This window comes from Panthera leo, chromosome D4 (genome assembly GCF_018350215.1).
Source record: "Panthera leo isolate Ple1 chromosome D4, P.leo_Ple1_pat1.1, whole genome shotgun sequence".
Lineage (NCBI taxonomy): Eukaryota > Metazoa > Chordata > Mammalia > Carnivora > Felidae > Panthera > Panthera leo.
Window position 1 is genome coordinate 86,947,599 of NC_056691.1, and position 16,107 is coordinate 86,963,705.

General features: G+C 47.0%; 2 protein-coding genes across 5 annotated transcripts in view; one reads left to right on the forward strand and one right to left on the reverse strand.

Moving 5' to 3' along the window:
- ZER1 (zyg-11 related cell cycle regulator) overlaps positions 1–393 on the reverse strand; it is a 31,902-nt gene extending 31,509 nt beyond the window's left edge. For both annotated transcript variants that reach the window (XM_042911908.1, XM_042911907.1), the window contains exon 1: positions 254–393. The gene's annotated coding sequence lies outside the window, so the exon portion shown is untranslated. The remainder of the gene's footprint in view (positions 1–253) is intronic.
- Positions 394–486: 93 nt separating this feature from the next.
- The window catches only part of TBC1D13 (TBC1 domain family member 13), a 29,620-nt gene continuing 13,999 nt past the window's right edge, over positions 487–16,107 (forward strand). Inside the window, exons 1-3 of one of the 3 annotated variants that reach the window (XM_042911911.1) lie at positions 487–832; positions 12,397–12,561; positions 13,932–14,005. Coding sequence is in view for 1 of the 3 variants with exons in the window: in XM_042911910.1 (XP_042767844.1) it covers positions 12,946–12,968; positions 13,932–14,005; positions 15,557–15,597 (138 nt within the window). In the remaining 2 variants the exon portion in view is untranslated. Of the gene's footprint in view, positions 833–12,346; positions 12,562–12,897; positions 12,969–13,931; positions 14,006–15,556; positions 15,598–16,107 lie in introns of those variants that run through there. The other 2 variants (XM_042911910.1, XM_042911912.1) reach the window with 2 other exon arrangements.

The window sequence follows — 16,107 nt, forward strand, 5'->3', positions numbered from 1 at the left end:
GGAAAGGGGGAGGACGCAGATAAATCCCTCGGCCCCGGGAGCGGACGGGATGCTCGATTCCTCCGCGAGGAGAAGCGGGGGATGCCGCCCGGGAGAATCTGGGGCCAGGGCGCCTGGGGAGACAGGGGATCTCGTTAGGCTAGGGCCGGGGTCTGCGGGAGACGGGGGTCGGCGGGGCGGAGCTTGGGATCCCGGGGACTGGAGCCCCAGGCGGGAGGGGGTCGCGCCGGGGGTGGGACCCGGTGGCCGTTACCTTGCCCTTAGGGCTGCGGGCGGGGCCGAGGGCCGCCGGGTGCTGGCTCCGGGGCCCGGCCCCTCCCCCGATCCGGCTCCAGAGGCTCGGAGCCTGCAGCCGCCGCCGCCTCCGCTGTCAACAAACCCGGGGCGCGTCACTTCCGGGGCCGCCCCTTAGCAACAGCGAACTGGTGCCCCTCGACCGGTCCCGCGGCGAACACGGGCTGCGGCGGCCGAAGGTTCCGGGGCGCGCCGCGGCTCCTCTCCCGGCCGAGCCCGGTCTGCGAGTGGCGGAGAGCGGGTGGGCCCCACCGGGCCGCGAGCACGCACCTCGGGGTGCTCCCTGGCCTCGGGGGGACCCGCCGTGTGACACTGACCCGGGGCCCGCTCAGGCCTGCGGGCCAGCGGAGCCCGAGCGGTGGTGAGGGGCGGGACGGACTCCACCTTCCGCGTCAGCGCCGACGTCTCCCTGGGCGCCCCCTCCCCCGCCCCGCGCCTGGGCGCCGCATCGAACGCCTACCCCGGGTTCTCCGCAGGTAGCGCTCTCCCACGCGGCCCGACGCGCGCCAGCTTCGCCCTCCGCTTCCCGGGCCGCCAGGTGAGGATCTGGGAGTCGGCCCTGGCCCCTGCGTTTCCCTCAGTTCCAATTCCAGTCGCCAAGTCCTGGCGATCGCTCAGACCCTCTGGTTTGGAGCCCCCCTCCCCCCCCCAGTAGTGCCCGACTCTGTCCACATCTCTTCCCTGGATTTCGGCGGCAGCGTCTTCACGCGCCTTCCCCTCCTTCTCCCCACAGTCCCGGAGGGGTTTTTCCCAGACTCGGAGCTGATCAGCTCACTCCCCTGCTTACAACCCTGAACGTAGATGACTGGGGTCATCTGTCACCTGTCTCCCTCTCCAGCCTCTTGTCCCCCTCCTCTTACTTGCCCTCCCTTCCATTCTCCAATCCACACCGTTTAAAACATTTTTGGTTCTTTTAATGATTCCCCTTCTCTCCTGGGGCTCAAATAATTTCTTCCCAGCTGCACATTCTTCTCGCCGCATCTACATCCAACACAGTTCTTGCCGTATCTGGATCCAACACACTATTTCACCTTCTGGTCTCAGGTTAGAGGGTACTTTTCTTGGCATGACCCCACACTCCCACCCCATTCTAATGCCCTAGGTTTGCACAATTTTTTTTTTCTTTTGCGTAGTACTTTTTAGTCTTTGACCATATGCGATCATGTTCGCACGATTTTGAATCCTTTGAAAAGTCTACTGATGATTTCAAATTACCAAAGTACGACATGCCTGCAAAAAAAAAAAAAAAAAAAAAAAAATCCAAACAGTACAGAAACACATGGTGGGGAAAAAATGAAAATCCCCATTCAAACCCTAACCCAACCCCAATTTCATTCCCTTCCCCAGAAATGACCACTCTTAACAGTTTGGTAAGTATCTCCCTTAGTCCTTTATATATACATAAAATATGCGTGTGTATGTAAGAGCTGAAACAATGAGACCCTGAGGAGAAAATATAGGAGTCAGTCTGTGACTGGCAATGGTCTCTTAGATACAACAGCAAAAGCATCAGTGAAAAAAAATACAAACAAATTGAATTTCATCAAAATTAAGAACTTTTAGGGGCACCTGGATGGCTCAGTCCATTGAGCGTCCAACTCTTGATTTCGGTTTGGTTCATGATCTCATCATGGTTCATGAGATCCAACCCTACATCAGGCTCCATGCCAACAGTGTGGAGTGTACATTCTCTCTCTCTATCAAAATAAACATTTTAAAAACATTTAAAAATGTTATGCTTCAAAGGGCAACATCAAGAAAGTAAAAAGATAGCCCACAGCATGGGAGAAGCTATCTGCAAGTCATATATCTGATAAAGTACTAGTAATCCAAAATATGTAAGGAATTTGCAACAAAATAACAAAAGGCAAATAACCCAATTTACAATAGGCAAAAGAGCTAAATAGACATTTCTCCCCCAAAATTATACAAATGGCCAGCAAGCACATGAAAAGATGCTCAACATCATTAGTCATCAAGGAAATGCAAATCAAATCCACAATGAGGGGTGCCTGGGTGGCTTAGTCAGTTGAGGGTCCAACTCCTGATTTGGACTCAGGTCATGATCCCAGGGTCATGGGATGGAACCCCGAGTTGGGCTGAACGTGGGGCCTGCTTAAGATTCTCTCTCTCTCTCTCTCTCTCTCTCTCGCTCTCTCTCTCTTTCTCTTTCTCTCTCTCTCCCCCCCCCCCCCCGCCCCTCTTCCCCACTTGCATGCTCGCTCTGTCTCTCAGATAAAAAAATAAAAACCACAGTGAGGTATAACTTCATGTTCTTAGGAGGGATGTGATCAAAGAGACAGACAGTAACAGGTATTGCTGAGGATGTAGAGAGATGGGAGCCCTGGTAAGTTGCTGATGGGAATTTCAGAAGGGTTAGCTCCTTTGGAAAACAGTTTGGCAGTTTCTTAGAAAGTTAAACAGAGTTACCATATGACCTAGCAAATCCTCTCCTAGGTGTCTACCCAAAAGAAAATGTTCATAGTAGCATAATTCATAATAGTCAAGAAGTGAACACAGCTTGGAGCGCCTGGGTGGCTCAGTCCGTTAAGCATCTGACTTCGGCTCAGGTCATGATCTCATGGGTCATGAGTTCGAGCCCCGCATCAGTCTCTGTGCTGATAGCTCAGAGCCTGGAGCCTGCTTTGAATTGTGTTTCCTTCTCTCTGCCCCTCCCCTACTCACGCTCTGTCTTTCTCTCTCTCCTTCAAAAAAAAGTAAACATTTAAAGAAATATTAAAAAAAAAGGAGTGGACACAACCCAAATGTCCATCAACCGGTAAATGGTAATGATATGGAATGATATGTTCATACAATGAAATATTATTTAGCAATAACAAGGAATGAGGTGTTGATATGCTACAACATAGATGGACCTTGAAAGCGTGCTAAATGAAAGAAACGAGTCACAAAAGACCATACAGTGCATGAACCTATTCATATGTTGAAATAGACAATTCTATAGAGACAGAAAGTAGATTAGTAGTTGCCTAGGGCTGAGGAGATGGGGGAAATGGGAATGACTGCCAGTGGGTACAAGGCTTCTTTATGGGGTGGTGATAGAAAATAGTTATATGTATATAACTGAATATTCTGAAAATCACTGGTAGAGGCCAAGGGAAGGCAGCCCCAAGATGGTGCACATTGGCATGAAGATTATTTTGAATTAAAAAGCAGTTGGAGGGCAGGGTGCCTGGATGGCTCAGTCATTTAAGTATCTGACTCTTGATTTCTGCTCAAGACATGATCTCATGGTTCATGAGTTCAAGCCCCATGTCAAGCTCTGCACCGACATTAGCGAGGAGCCTGCTTGGGATTCTCTCTCTCCTTCTCTCCTGCCCCTTTCCCACTTGTGCTCTCTCTCTCTCAAAATAAATAAATAAACTTAAAAAAAAAAGCAATTAAAGCCCAGCAGATTCAGGAAAAGCTCTATAGTTCCCCTCCCCGCCCTCAACTGCTTGAAAAGAATTGATAGAGGGCCTACTCTAGGAAGAGAGCTATCACTATAGACAACTACACTATATTATGAGCTAGGTGTAGTAGACAGAGAGGAACCTAGCAAGGCCCCCTTGATCAAAGTCCTCTGCGTCCCATTGTTTCTGGGTGGCCCAGCAAACACGTGTTTACCAAACATTTCCTCTTTTTCATCTTCCTATGAATTACATTTCTTTCTTTTGATGTCTCAGACTCCTAACCCCCTTCTCCTTGGTGCAAAATGACATACATACCTCCCTTTGCCTCATTGTTTTTGGAATTTTCACATCTGTGTGGATTCCTTGCAGGTACAAAATGAAATCTGATTTCCTCCTGTTAATGTGTTTCATGTCAACTTGATTCTTAGTCCAGCTAGAAAGACCTTGAAGGACAGAAAAAATTCTTCCAGCCACACTGAATCGTTCATTTTATTTATTTATTTATTTTTAAAATTAAAAAAAAAAAAATTAGCGTTTATTTTTGAGGAGGGAGGAGGGGCAGAGAGAGGGAGACACAGAATCTGAAGCAGGCTCCAGGCTCTGCCTGAGCTCTCAGCACAGAGCCCGATTCAGGGCCCTAACTCATGAACCGTGAGATCATGACGTGAGCCAAAGTGGGCTGTTCAACCAACTAAGCCAGCCAGGATCCCCTGGGTTTTTGTTTGTTTGTTTGTTTGTTTGTTTTTTTAAGTAAACTCTACACCCAACATGGGTCAACCTCACAACCCTGAGATCACAGGGTTGATCACAACCTCACAACCCTGAGATCAAGAGTCCCACGCTCTACCAACTGAGCCAGTCAGGTGCCCTTGAATTGTTCACTTTAAATGTACGCTCTAGGGGCACCTGGGTGGCTCAGTCAATTAAGTTACTGACTTTGGCTCAGGTCACGATCTCACACATTGTGGGTTTGTGAGTTCAAGCCCCACATCGGGCAGCACAGAGCCTGCTTCACATCCTCTGTGTCCCTCTCTCTCTGTCCCTCCCCTGCCCTCTCTCTCAAAAATAAATAAAAATAGGGGCACCTGGGTGACTCAGTCAGTTGAGCGTCCAAATTCAGCTCAGGTCATGATCTCCTGGCTCGTGAGTTTGAGCCCCGCGTTGCCTCTGTGCTGACAGCTCAGAGCCTGGAGACTGCTTGGGATTCTGTGTCTCCGTCTCTCTGTGCCACTCCCAGGCTCATGATCTGTCTCTCTCTCTCTCTCAAAAATAAACAAACATTAAAAATAAATAAATAAATAAATTTACCCTATAAATGTATAGTATATTAATTATATGCCAATAAAGCTGTTAAAATGCATTTATAAACGGGTATATATAAACTCATAATGCAGGATGAATTTAAAAAATATAAATGGGGGGCGTCTGAGTGGCTCAGTAAGTTGAGTGTCTGACTCTTGTTTTGGGCTCAGGTCATGATCTCACAGTTCGTGAGATTGAACCCAGAGTGGAGATTCTCTATCTCCCTCTCTCTCTGCCCCTCCCCCATGCACTCTCGTGTTCTCTCTCTCTCTCTCTCTCTCTCAAAATAAATAAATTAACTTAAACAAAAAGTAAAGAAAAAAGTATAGTGGTTCCTCAAAAAATTAAAAACAAAATAGGGGCACATGGCTGGTTCAGTCCAAAGAGCGTGTGACTCTTTATATCTGAGTTGTGAGTTCAAACCCCAAGTTGGGGGGCGCCTGGGTGGCGCAGTCGGTTAAGCGTCCGACTTCAGCCAGGTCACGATCTCGCGGTCCGTGAGTTCGAGCCCCGCGTCAGGCTCTGGGCTGATGGCTCGGAGCCTGGAGCCTGTTTCCGATTCTGTGTCTCCCTCTCTCTCTGCCCCTCCCCCGTTCATGCTCTGTCTCTCTCTGTCCCAAAAATAAATAAAAAACGTTGAAAAAAAAATTTAAAAAAAAAAAAAACCCAAGTTGGGTGTAGAGATTACTTAAAAAAACAAAATCTTTAAAAATAATAAAGAAAAATAGAATGGTAATTCTACATATGGCCCAGGAACTCAACTTCTAGGTATCTGCCCCCAAAGCATTGAAAACAGAGTCTTGAAGAGATATTTGTACACCCACATTCATGGTAGCATTATTTAGAATAGCCAAAAAGTGGAAGCAACCCATGTTGTGACAGATGGACGGATAAACAAAATGTGGCACATACATACAATGGAATAGTATTCAGCCTTAGAAAGGAAGGACAGTCTACCTCATGCAGCACTGTGGATGAACATCAAAGACAGCACGCTAAGTGAAATAAAGCAGTCACAAAAAGATAAATACTATATGATTCCACTTACACGAGGTGTCTAGAGTGGTCAAATTCATAAGACAGAGAGTAGAATGGGGGTTACCAGGGGCAGGGGGGAGGGGAGGAAGGAGAGAATGAGTTGTTTAGTGAGTATACAGTTTCAGTTTTGCAAGATGAAAAGAGTTCCTGAAAATATTCTCAAAACTCAATTTCAGTGAGAAAGCAGGCGATTCAATAAAAAATGGGCAATAGATTTGAACGGATAACTTTTCCAAATAACGTATATGAATGGCAAACACATGAGAAGATACTCAACATCATTAATATTCAAGGAAAGGCACAGTGAAACTACAATAAGATAATGGGGTGCCTGGGTGGCTCAGCCAGTTAAGTGTCCGACTTTGGCTCAGGTCATGATCTCACAGTTCGTGGGTTCAAGCCCTGCACTGGGCTCTGTGCTGACAGCTCAGAGCCTGGAGCCTGCTTCAGATTCTCTGTTTCTCTCTCTGTCTGAACCTCCCCCATTCACTCTGTCAAAAAACTTTTTAAAAATTACAATAAGATACCACTACCCACCTACTAGAATGTCAAAATTAAAAAGACTGACCATACTAAGTGTTGGTGAGCATGTGGTGCAACAGGGACCCTCATACGCTGCTGGTGTGGGTATAAAATGACACAACCATGTTGGAAAATGGTTTGGCAATTTCTTAAAAATTCATCTAGCCATTCCATTCCAAGAAAAAAGAAAGCATATGTCCTATTTTTTTTTAAGTTTATTAAGTTAGCTAACATACAGTATAGGCTTGGCTTCAGGAGTAGATTCCCATGATTCATCACTTACAACACCCTGTGCTATTCCCAACAAGTTCCCTCCTCAAGGCCCATCACCTACCTCTCCCACCCCCATCAACCCTCAGTTTGTTCTCTGGAGTTAAGAGTCTCTTGGGGCACTTGGGTGGCTCAGTTGGTTAAGTGTCTGACTTCGGCTCAGGTCATGATCCCATGGTTTGTATGTTTGAGCCCTGCATGAGGCTCTGTGCTGATAGAGCCTGGAGCCTGCTGCAGATTTTGTGTGTGTCTCTCTCTGCCCCTCTCCCACTTGTGTTCTGTCTCTCTCAAAAATAAATATTAAAAAAATTAATATGTATTTATTTTTGAGAGAGACACTGTGCAAGCAGGAGAGGGGCAGAGAGAGGGAAACACTTAATATTTATTTATTTTTGAGAGAGAGAGACAGATAAAGTGTAAGCAGGGGAGGGGCAGACAGAGAGGGAGACACAGAATCCAAAGCAGTCTCCAGGCTCTGACCTGTCAGCACAGAGCCCAATACGGGGCTGGAACCCATGGATTGCGAGATCATGACCTGAGCCAAAGTCAAATGCTTAACCAAATGGGCCACCCAGGCGCCCCTAAAAAAATGTTTTTTTTAAGTCTTTTGTGGTTTGCCTCCCTCTCTGTAACTTATTATTCCTTCCCTTCCTCTATGGTCTTCTGTTAAGTTTCTCAAATTTCACGTATGAGTGAAATGATATGATTTTTGTCTTTCTCTGACTGACTTATTTCACTTAGTACAATACCCTCCAGTTCCATCCATGTTGTAGCAAATGGCAAGATTTCATTCTTTTTCTTGGCCGAGTAGTATTCCATTGTATATATAAACCACATCTTCTTTATTCGTTCATTAGTTGATGGACATTTGGGCTCTTTCCATAATTTGACTATTGTTGATAGAACTGCTATACATATTGGGGGTACATGTGTCCCTATGAATCAGCACTCCTGTACGCTTTGGATAAATTCCCAGTAGTGCTATTGCTGAGTTGTAGGGTAGTTCTATTTTTAAGTTTTTGAGGAAACTCCACACTGTTTTCCAGAGCGGCTGCACCAGTTTGCATTCCCACCAACAGTGCAAGAGGGTTCCCGTTTCTCCACATCCTCGCCAACATCTATTGTTTCCTGAGTTTTTAATTTTAGCCATTCTGACCGGTGTGAGGTGGTATCTCAGTGTGGTTTTCATTTGCATTCCCCTGATGATGAGCGATGTTGAGCATCTTTTCATGTATCTGTTTACTATCTGGGTGTCTTCTTTGGAAAAGCGTCTATTCATGTCTTCTGCCCATTTCTCCGCTGGATTATTTGTTTTTTGCGTGTTGAGTTTGGTAAATTCCTTATAGATTTTTGAAACTAACCCCTTATCTGATATGTCATTTGCAAATATCTTCTCCCTTTCTGTCTGTTGCCTCTTAGTTTTGTTGTTTCCTCTGCTGTGCAGAAGCTTTTTATCTTGATGAGTTCTCAGCAGTTCATTTTGAAAGCATATATCCTTATAAAGACTTGTACATGAGTGTTCATAGTAGTTTTAGTTGTAATGGTAAAAAATCGAGACAACCCAAATGCTCATTGACAGGAAATGGGTAAACTATAGCGTATTCACAGGGCGCCTGGGTGGCTCAGTTGGTTGAGCGTTTGACTTTGGCTCAGGTCACGATCTCATGGTTTGTGATTTCGAGCCCCGCATTAGGCTCACTACTGCCAGCGTAGAGCCTGCTTCGGATCTTTTGTTCCCTTCTCTTTCTGCACCCCGCTTCTCTGTGCCCCTCCTCCTCTCATGCTCTCTCTCCCTTTCTCAAAAATAAATAAAACATTAAAAAAAAACTATGATGTAGTCATATAGTGGAATCTACAAAGCAATAAAAAGGAATCAAGTGATAGGGTGCCTGGGTGGCTCAGTTGGTAAGTGTCTGACTCTTGATTTCGGCTTAGGTCATGATCTGATGGTTCGTGACTTCAAGGCCCTCATCTGGCTCTATGCTGACAGTGTGGAACCTGCTTGGGATTCTCTCTCTCCCTCTCTGCCCCTCCCCTGCTCACTCTCTCTCTCTCTCTCTCTGTGTCTCAAAATAAATATATAAAATTTTTAAAAACATTTAAAAATTAATGAATAAACTTAAAAAAAAGCAACTGAGTGCTGATACAGGCTACAATAGGCACGAATCTCAAAATAATTATGCTGAGTGACAGGAGTCAGATAAAAATGAGTACACAGTATATGCTTCCTTTTATATACAATTCTAGAAAGTGCAAACTAATTTATAGTGACAGAAAGCAGATCGGTGGTTGCCTGGGTTGGGGGTGGAGGGAGGGTAGAGTGTACCAAAAGAGGAAGAAGGGAGAAGATACAGAAGGGCAGGAAGAATCTTTTGAGGGCGAAGGATATGCTTATTATTTTAATTGTGGTGATAGTTTCACAATTATTTATATGTATGTGTGTGTGTGTATATACGTATATATATGTGTGTGTGTGTACATATGTATGTATATACACACACACACACACACACACACACACACATACACGTATGTCTAAACTTACATAAGGGAGCACTTGAAATTTTTTTTTAATGTTTATTTATTTTTGAGAGAGAAAGAGAGAGAGAGAGAGAGAGAGAGAGAGGCGGGAAGGGAGGGGCAGAGAGAGAGAGGGAGACACAGAATCTGAAGCAGGCTCCAGGCTCCGAGCTGTCAACACAGAGCCCGACACGGGACTTGAACTCAAGTCAAGGTCGTGAGGTCACGACCTGAGCCAAAGACGGATGCTTAACTGACTGAGCCACCACGCAGGCGCCCCAAAGGGAGCACTTGAAATATGGGCAGCTTATGGAACATCAAATATGTCTCAAAGCTGGTAAAACTGTATAAAAATGAAACCCATGGGGAAACTGGGTGAGGAATACAAGGATCTCTCTGTACTATCTCTGTAGCTTCCTGCGAACCTATAGTATTTCAGTATAAAAAGTTTAAAAAAGTACAAATTAAGACCAATTGCATTAGTACTTGTCAAAGTGCTCTGGGAAAGAGCTGTACCGGTTTAACTCACTTTAAAGCTGTTTGAGAGAGGGCCTGTTTTTCCACATCCTAGTGAGGGCGGGCACAATAAATGCTGATTACTTTTACCCACCCAAGAGGCAATATGGTTGTTCAAAATCATACTCGTCTGAGCATAAGCCCAATTTAATGGCATTTCAGGCTTTGGTGAAACATTGTTATTTCTTCTTTGAAGTGCCTGCTTATGAGCTTTACTGTCTTACCTCCTTCAGATGTTAGTTTATTTGTATTTATTTGTATTTTTTTAATGTTTATTTACTTTTGGGGGGGGAGGGAGGGGCAGAGAGAGAAAGAGATAAAGAAGGCTCCAGGCTCTGAGCTGTCGGCATAGAGCCTGACACGGGGCTAGAACTCATGGACCGAGAGATCATGACCTGAGGCGAAGTTTGATACTTAACAGACGAGCCCCCCAGGCGCCCCACATATATTTTTTTAGATGTTACCTAAGAGCAGCTTTCCAGACTCCACTATTTAAAATTGCAACACCCCAAAAAAAAAAAAATAAATAAAAAAAAAATAAAATTGCAACACCCCTCCACTACCCATCTCTGCTTTATTTTTCTTTTCAGGGACTGTTCACCATCTGACTTATTTGTCTTATTTATTTACTTATTTATAAGTGTCTGTCTCACTAAAATGTCAATGCTTCAAGGGCAGAGAGTTTTTAAGTTTATTTATTTTGAGAGAGAGAGAGAGAGAGAGAGAGAATCCCCAAAGTAGGCTCTGAGTTGTCAGTGCAGAGCCTGACTCCGGGCTCAAACTCACGAATTGTGAGATGGTGACCTGAGCTGAAATCAAGAGTCAGATGCTTAACTGACTGAGCCACCCAGGCACCCTAAGGAGAGGGATTTTTTTTGGTCTGTTTTGTCCATGTCTAAATTCCAAATACTAGAAAATACTGGCACATTGTAGGCACTCAACAAATTTCTCAAATGAATGAATGCCTACTTCCTTTCCAAGGGGGGTGTTTTTTCTTGTTGGTTTAAGAACTCTGCATATGTTAGAAAGATTAGCCTTTTATCACAGAGGGTATATATGTTTTCCCCTATTGATGCTTGCCTTTTACTTTGCCATATATTTTAAAATTTAAGTAATTATGTATCTGTCTTATCTTTCATGGCTTCTGGGCCTTGTATTTTCCTTCTCCAAGATTATAAAAATATTTATTTTTACTTTTTTATTAAAATTTTTAAAAATGTTTATTTATTTTTAAAGAGAATGAGAGACAGAGTGTGAACAGGGGAGGGGCAGAGAGAGAGGGAGACACAGAGTCAGAAACAGTCTTCAGGTTCCAAGCTGTCAGCACAAAGCCTGACACGGGGCTCGAACTCAGGAACCGTGAGATCATGACCTGGGCTGAAGTTGGATGCCCAACCGACTGAGCCATCCAGGTGCCCCTAAAATTTTTTAAATATATTTCTTCTAGTCCCATAGATTTTCCTATTGCAGAGCTTTAATTAATCTACAATTTATTTTTCTGTCAGATGTGAGATAGAAATAGAACTTTACGGGTGTCTGGGTGACTTAGTTGGTTAAGCGTCTGACTTTAGCTCAGGTCATGATTTCACAGTTAGTGGGTTCGAGCCCGGTGTCGGGCTCTGGCTCTGTGCTAACAGAGCCTGCTTCTGATTCTCTCTCTACCCCTCCTTGACTCGCGCTCTCTCTGTCTCACAAAGGTGAAGCGATGTTTAAAAAAAAAGAATAGAACTTTTTTTTTTTTCAAATGATAGTCAAATGTGTTTTTCCTAACATATCATTTGCATTTTTCTCTGTCTCCTAACCAACATTTTAAAGGGCTGACTGATATTCTTTTTATCTGGAAAAATATTCCTTTCCTATTGTGCCATTAAGAGAGCATTTATTGGGGCACCTGGGTGGCTCAGGTCATGATCTCGCGGTTCGTGAGGGCTGTGAGTTCGAGCCCCGCGTCGGGCTCTGTGCTGACAGCTCAGAGCCTGGAGCCTGTTTCAGATTCTGTGTCTCCCTCTCTCTGACCCTCCCCTGTTCATGCTCTGTCTCTCTCTGTCTCAAAAATAAATAAAACGTTAAAAAAAATATTAAAAAAAAAATAAAAAAAAGAGAGCATTTATTTCTTGTATTTCATACAAGAATGTAACCTTGGTATTCTACAAAAACAGCTCAGTACCTAACACGCAGTGGGAGCAGAAATCATGGGATTAGGGAATACAGGAACAGATAACCTGTGTCCCTACTTCATGGAACAGACAAGTCTTGAGGGCGGAAGGGGAGGTTTTGAGGCTTTCCAGTCCAATGACAAAGTTTTCACCCATCAGTGGATAAATTAAAAGATAATGACAATTATGCACTTGTGCACACAAGTATGTAGAAAAAATCATTGTAAGGCTGCCAACCATCTCTTAAGAAGGACCCTGAAACCTTGGCTTTCTTTTTCTATTGTTCTCATAAAGTAAATTTCATGTTTGTCAACTCCAAAAGCCAAGGAAACACTGAACTGTAGTCCGGCTCTTCCATCTGATAGTTACTGAACCGTAGTCACTGAGCCATCTGTTTGGTGCGGGCGCTGCTGTCATAGGCGTCGAGGATTTGGTAATGAAAAGACCCGCCGGGAGGCCTGTATAGTTGAGCTGGGAAGGTCCACATTCTTGAAACAATGACGTAACAGTTTATTGCCGTCGAGGAACGGGTAAGGAAGAGGTCAAGGTGACAGGTAAACTGCACAGATATAAACTGAAGCCAAGGGAAGTGCAAAGGGTAGACACAGGGAACGGTGTACCTGGGCAGAGGCTCGTCCTCAGTCTCGTGCGCGCGTGGGCCGGGTGGAGACGGGGGCGGGGCCGCGCTCCCGGCGTCCCCGTGGCCCCGCCTCGGCAGTGGCGGGGAGGGGCGGCACGTGAGTGGGGCGGAGCCGGGCCGAGCGGGTGGGGCGGGGCGAAACGGAACGCGCGCATTTGCGGCTTCGTTTCCGGACGGAGGCCTTTGCAGAGAGCCCCGCGTCCCTAGGGGGCGGCGGCGGCGGCGGCGGCGGCGGCGGCGGCGAGGGCAAAGGGGGGATCCGGAAGTCAACACCATGTCGAGTCTGCACAAGAGCAGGTAAGGGCCACCGCGGCCGACCCAGGCGGACCACTCCTGGCCAGGCCGCCCCCTCTGCCTTGCAGGGCGGGACGCAGGTGCGGCTAGGAAGCGGGAGCCCAGTGTAGCGGGTCTCGGGCGCCCACTTTCCAACCTCATTGCTTGTGGGCCTGAGGGTGCCCGGAGCGGAGGCACCTCTTCTGCTCCCTCGTGTCACCCCATGTCTCTCCCTCATCCTGGACCCCGGGTTTCCCCCTTCCCCTGGTGTCTTCCTCATCCAGGGCCTCGATGCCCCGTTCTCCAGCTCCCCATCCCCTCCCCACCGTTTTTGTCCCCCTTGTTAATCCTCTGCCCCAGTACCGTCCCCTCCAAATGCTCCCTGTTTCCCTTGCCTGGTTTTTACATGGAATGCTGGAGAACCTGGATTCTCCAGTCTTCCTTCCCTCAGGCTCAATCCCACAGCACTGGCCAAATTTTGTTAAGTCTTCAGTTTTTCTCCAGGACTCGCTTGTTCTTTAAACCTTTTGTCCTTGCCTACTGTCTAGCCCAGAGGTCTTCTAATGGTTGTATTTTTGAGCCTGGGGAGCTGCGTGCAGGTCACATAGGTCCGTTGTCTAGGGATCACATTACTCCTGGTTCCTAGTGGCACTATGGGCTGGGCCTGGCCAGCAGGAAGTGCCCAATAAATGCCAGCTCACTAAATGTTAGAAATGTGTCTAATTTCATGGTGTTTGCTTGAGAACCTCTAGAGGAATATCTCTATGTTCCTGGGTTTGGAGGAAGAAGTGATCTGTAATTCTGTAGTTCCCCTAAGGTGCCTTTGGCCAGGACCTAGGCTGAGCTCTGCTGTCTTTATGTCCTGAAGGGGTGGGAGGAACTGGTTGAAGACTGGTGATATGAGAGCTCTGGGCTTCAGAAGTGATCACTAAGTCTGTCACTCTGGGGTTTGGATGTGCTTCATTTGCCTTCCCGTCCGACTTCTAGGATTGCAGATTTCCAGGATGTCCTGAAGGAGCCCACGATCGCTTTGGAAAAGCTTCGGGAACTCAGTTTTAGTGGTAAGCAGCAGCTCTCCACGTTCAGGGTTTCCTTAGAGCAGCATTGTGGTTAGGATGGAGGGGAAGGTGCCCAGGGCCACACCTGGTCAGTTCTAGGGCGGCCAGCCTGCCTCGTGGGGCCTTCTGCTGATTCTGGGACTCTCAGCCACCCCTGACTGCCCTGACCGCCAAGAGCAAGCCTCGGCCTTAGGATGCTTCCTGGGGTGTAAGCGGTGCTTGCTGCTAGCTGAGGGTTACTCGAGAGGATCGAATGCGGGAGCCTGGAGCGGGGAAGAGACTCGAGCCGCTTCGGGGTCTGCCTCACTCCTCAGCAAACTTCCTGTGTAGTAGAATTTCGTTAGCTGCAGAGCAGTTCCTGATTCTCTCCCAGGCTTGGGGATTACAGCTGACTCAGGCAATGGTGAACTTTGGTTAACGGTAAAATTCTAGCCTTGAGACCCTGACTTTAAGGAGCTGAACCCCAGCAGTGTTTGACTTTGCCCTCCCTGGCATGGTTAACCTTCCAGCACAGAGATTTTTGCTTATCTTTTAAAATATCCTAAGGTGTTCTGTGTGGGTTCTTGTTACTGCTCTGCCCTTGTGACTTGGTCAGCAAGGAGTTCTGGTAGTTGCTTTTCTTGTCCCCATGCAGATTCTGAGGGAGGTGGGCATCAGCTCCCACTCACGGTATTAGGGGTACCGTAGCAGCAGCTGCTTTAGTGAGGCTCCTGACAATATCGCAGGAGACGTTTGTCTTTTGTTCAAGAGTGATATTTAAACCCTGAAGGTCTTGAGGGGTCATGGGGTGTGTACTGAGCTGAAGAATCTACCAGGCCTCGGGGAAGCCATTGTGCGTTGAGTTTGGGCTGTAGAGTTAAGACGGACAGACCTGTGTTGGAGTCCCCGATTGCTCTGTCATTACGGATAGGTTTCTTTATCTGGAAGGTGAGGATGACAGTGCTAATCTTCTCTACTTACTAGGGTTGTAATGAGGGTCAAGTGAAGTAATGTCCATGAGGCACAGAGTGCTTAGCATTTATAGCTTAGTTTATATTCCGCAAATATTTACAGTGTCCCTGCTGTGTGCTGTGCCCCACGCTAGGGGCTGGGAATATAAGGCAGATTTGGTTCTTCTCTTTCGGGGGCTCACCCAGCTGTCGGTGTTACAGAGGTTAAATAAATCCGCAAACCATGTTATACAGTCCCAACTGGGCTGGATGCTATGAAGGACAATTCATGGAGCCATTATCGTTTATAATGAGAGACCTGACTCCGATTGGGCAGAGATGGTGGTGGTGGGTAAGCGCTGCTCTGAGGAACAAATACCAAGGATGAGAAGGCGTTATCCTCAAAAGAACATTCCCCACGGAGGGAGCTCTGGGGTGGGGGCAGGGGTCATGGAGAGAAATACACAGGATTAGCCTGTAGTCCAATGATTTTTCTGACAGGAGATGATTCTTGACGAAGTACTTCTCGCGCACTCCATTCCTTGCCCACTGGCTCTTAGGTGGAGGGCTGGGGGGGTCTGGGGGCTCTGGCCTGGGGCGTGACTCTTGCCTGCTGTGTCCACAGGCATCCCCTGTGAGGGCGGACTTCGGTGCCTCTGCTGGAAGGTGGGTGTGCCTGGGGTGGGGTGCCTGCTCTGCCAAAAGTCCTTGGGTTCCTGCATGGCCTGCCCCCGCCCTGGCCCCTTCCCCTTCTTCTGCGCCTTTCCTTGCTTGTCCGAGGAGACTTTTCTGGGAAGTCCTGGGTTTCTTTTCCTCTTGGCATCCCCTCCAGGATTCCCTTGGGGCAGGAACACGTAGTAGTGGCAGTGAAGCTCTCTGCTTCCTGGTCCGCACAGGGCAGTAGAAGTGACGCTTAATGGGACAGAAAGAGGCCACGCTTTGCCCAAAGCTATTAGCCGAGGTGGGAGCAGAAACCCAATGTCTTGGTTTCCAGCCTCTTGAGCTCCAGGTTTCCTTATCCTTTGCGAGGGTCTCTTTGAGGACAAGCAGAGGAAAAGGTGGGTTTGGGATAAAGTGGAGAGGAAAGGGGAGGCTACCCCCAGCCCACACCTGCACGCGTGGGTTTCAGCCCATCTGGTCTTCTGGCCTTTATTAGACATTTTCCTTGAGGCCTGT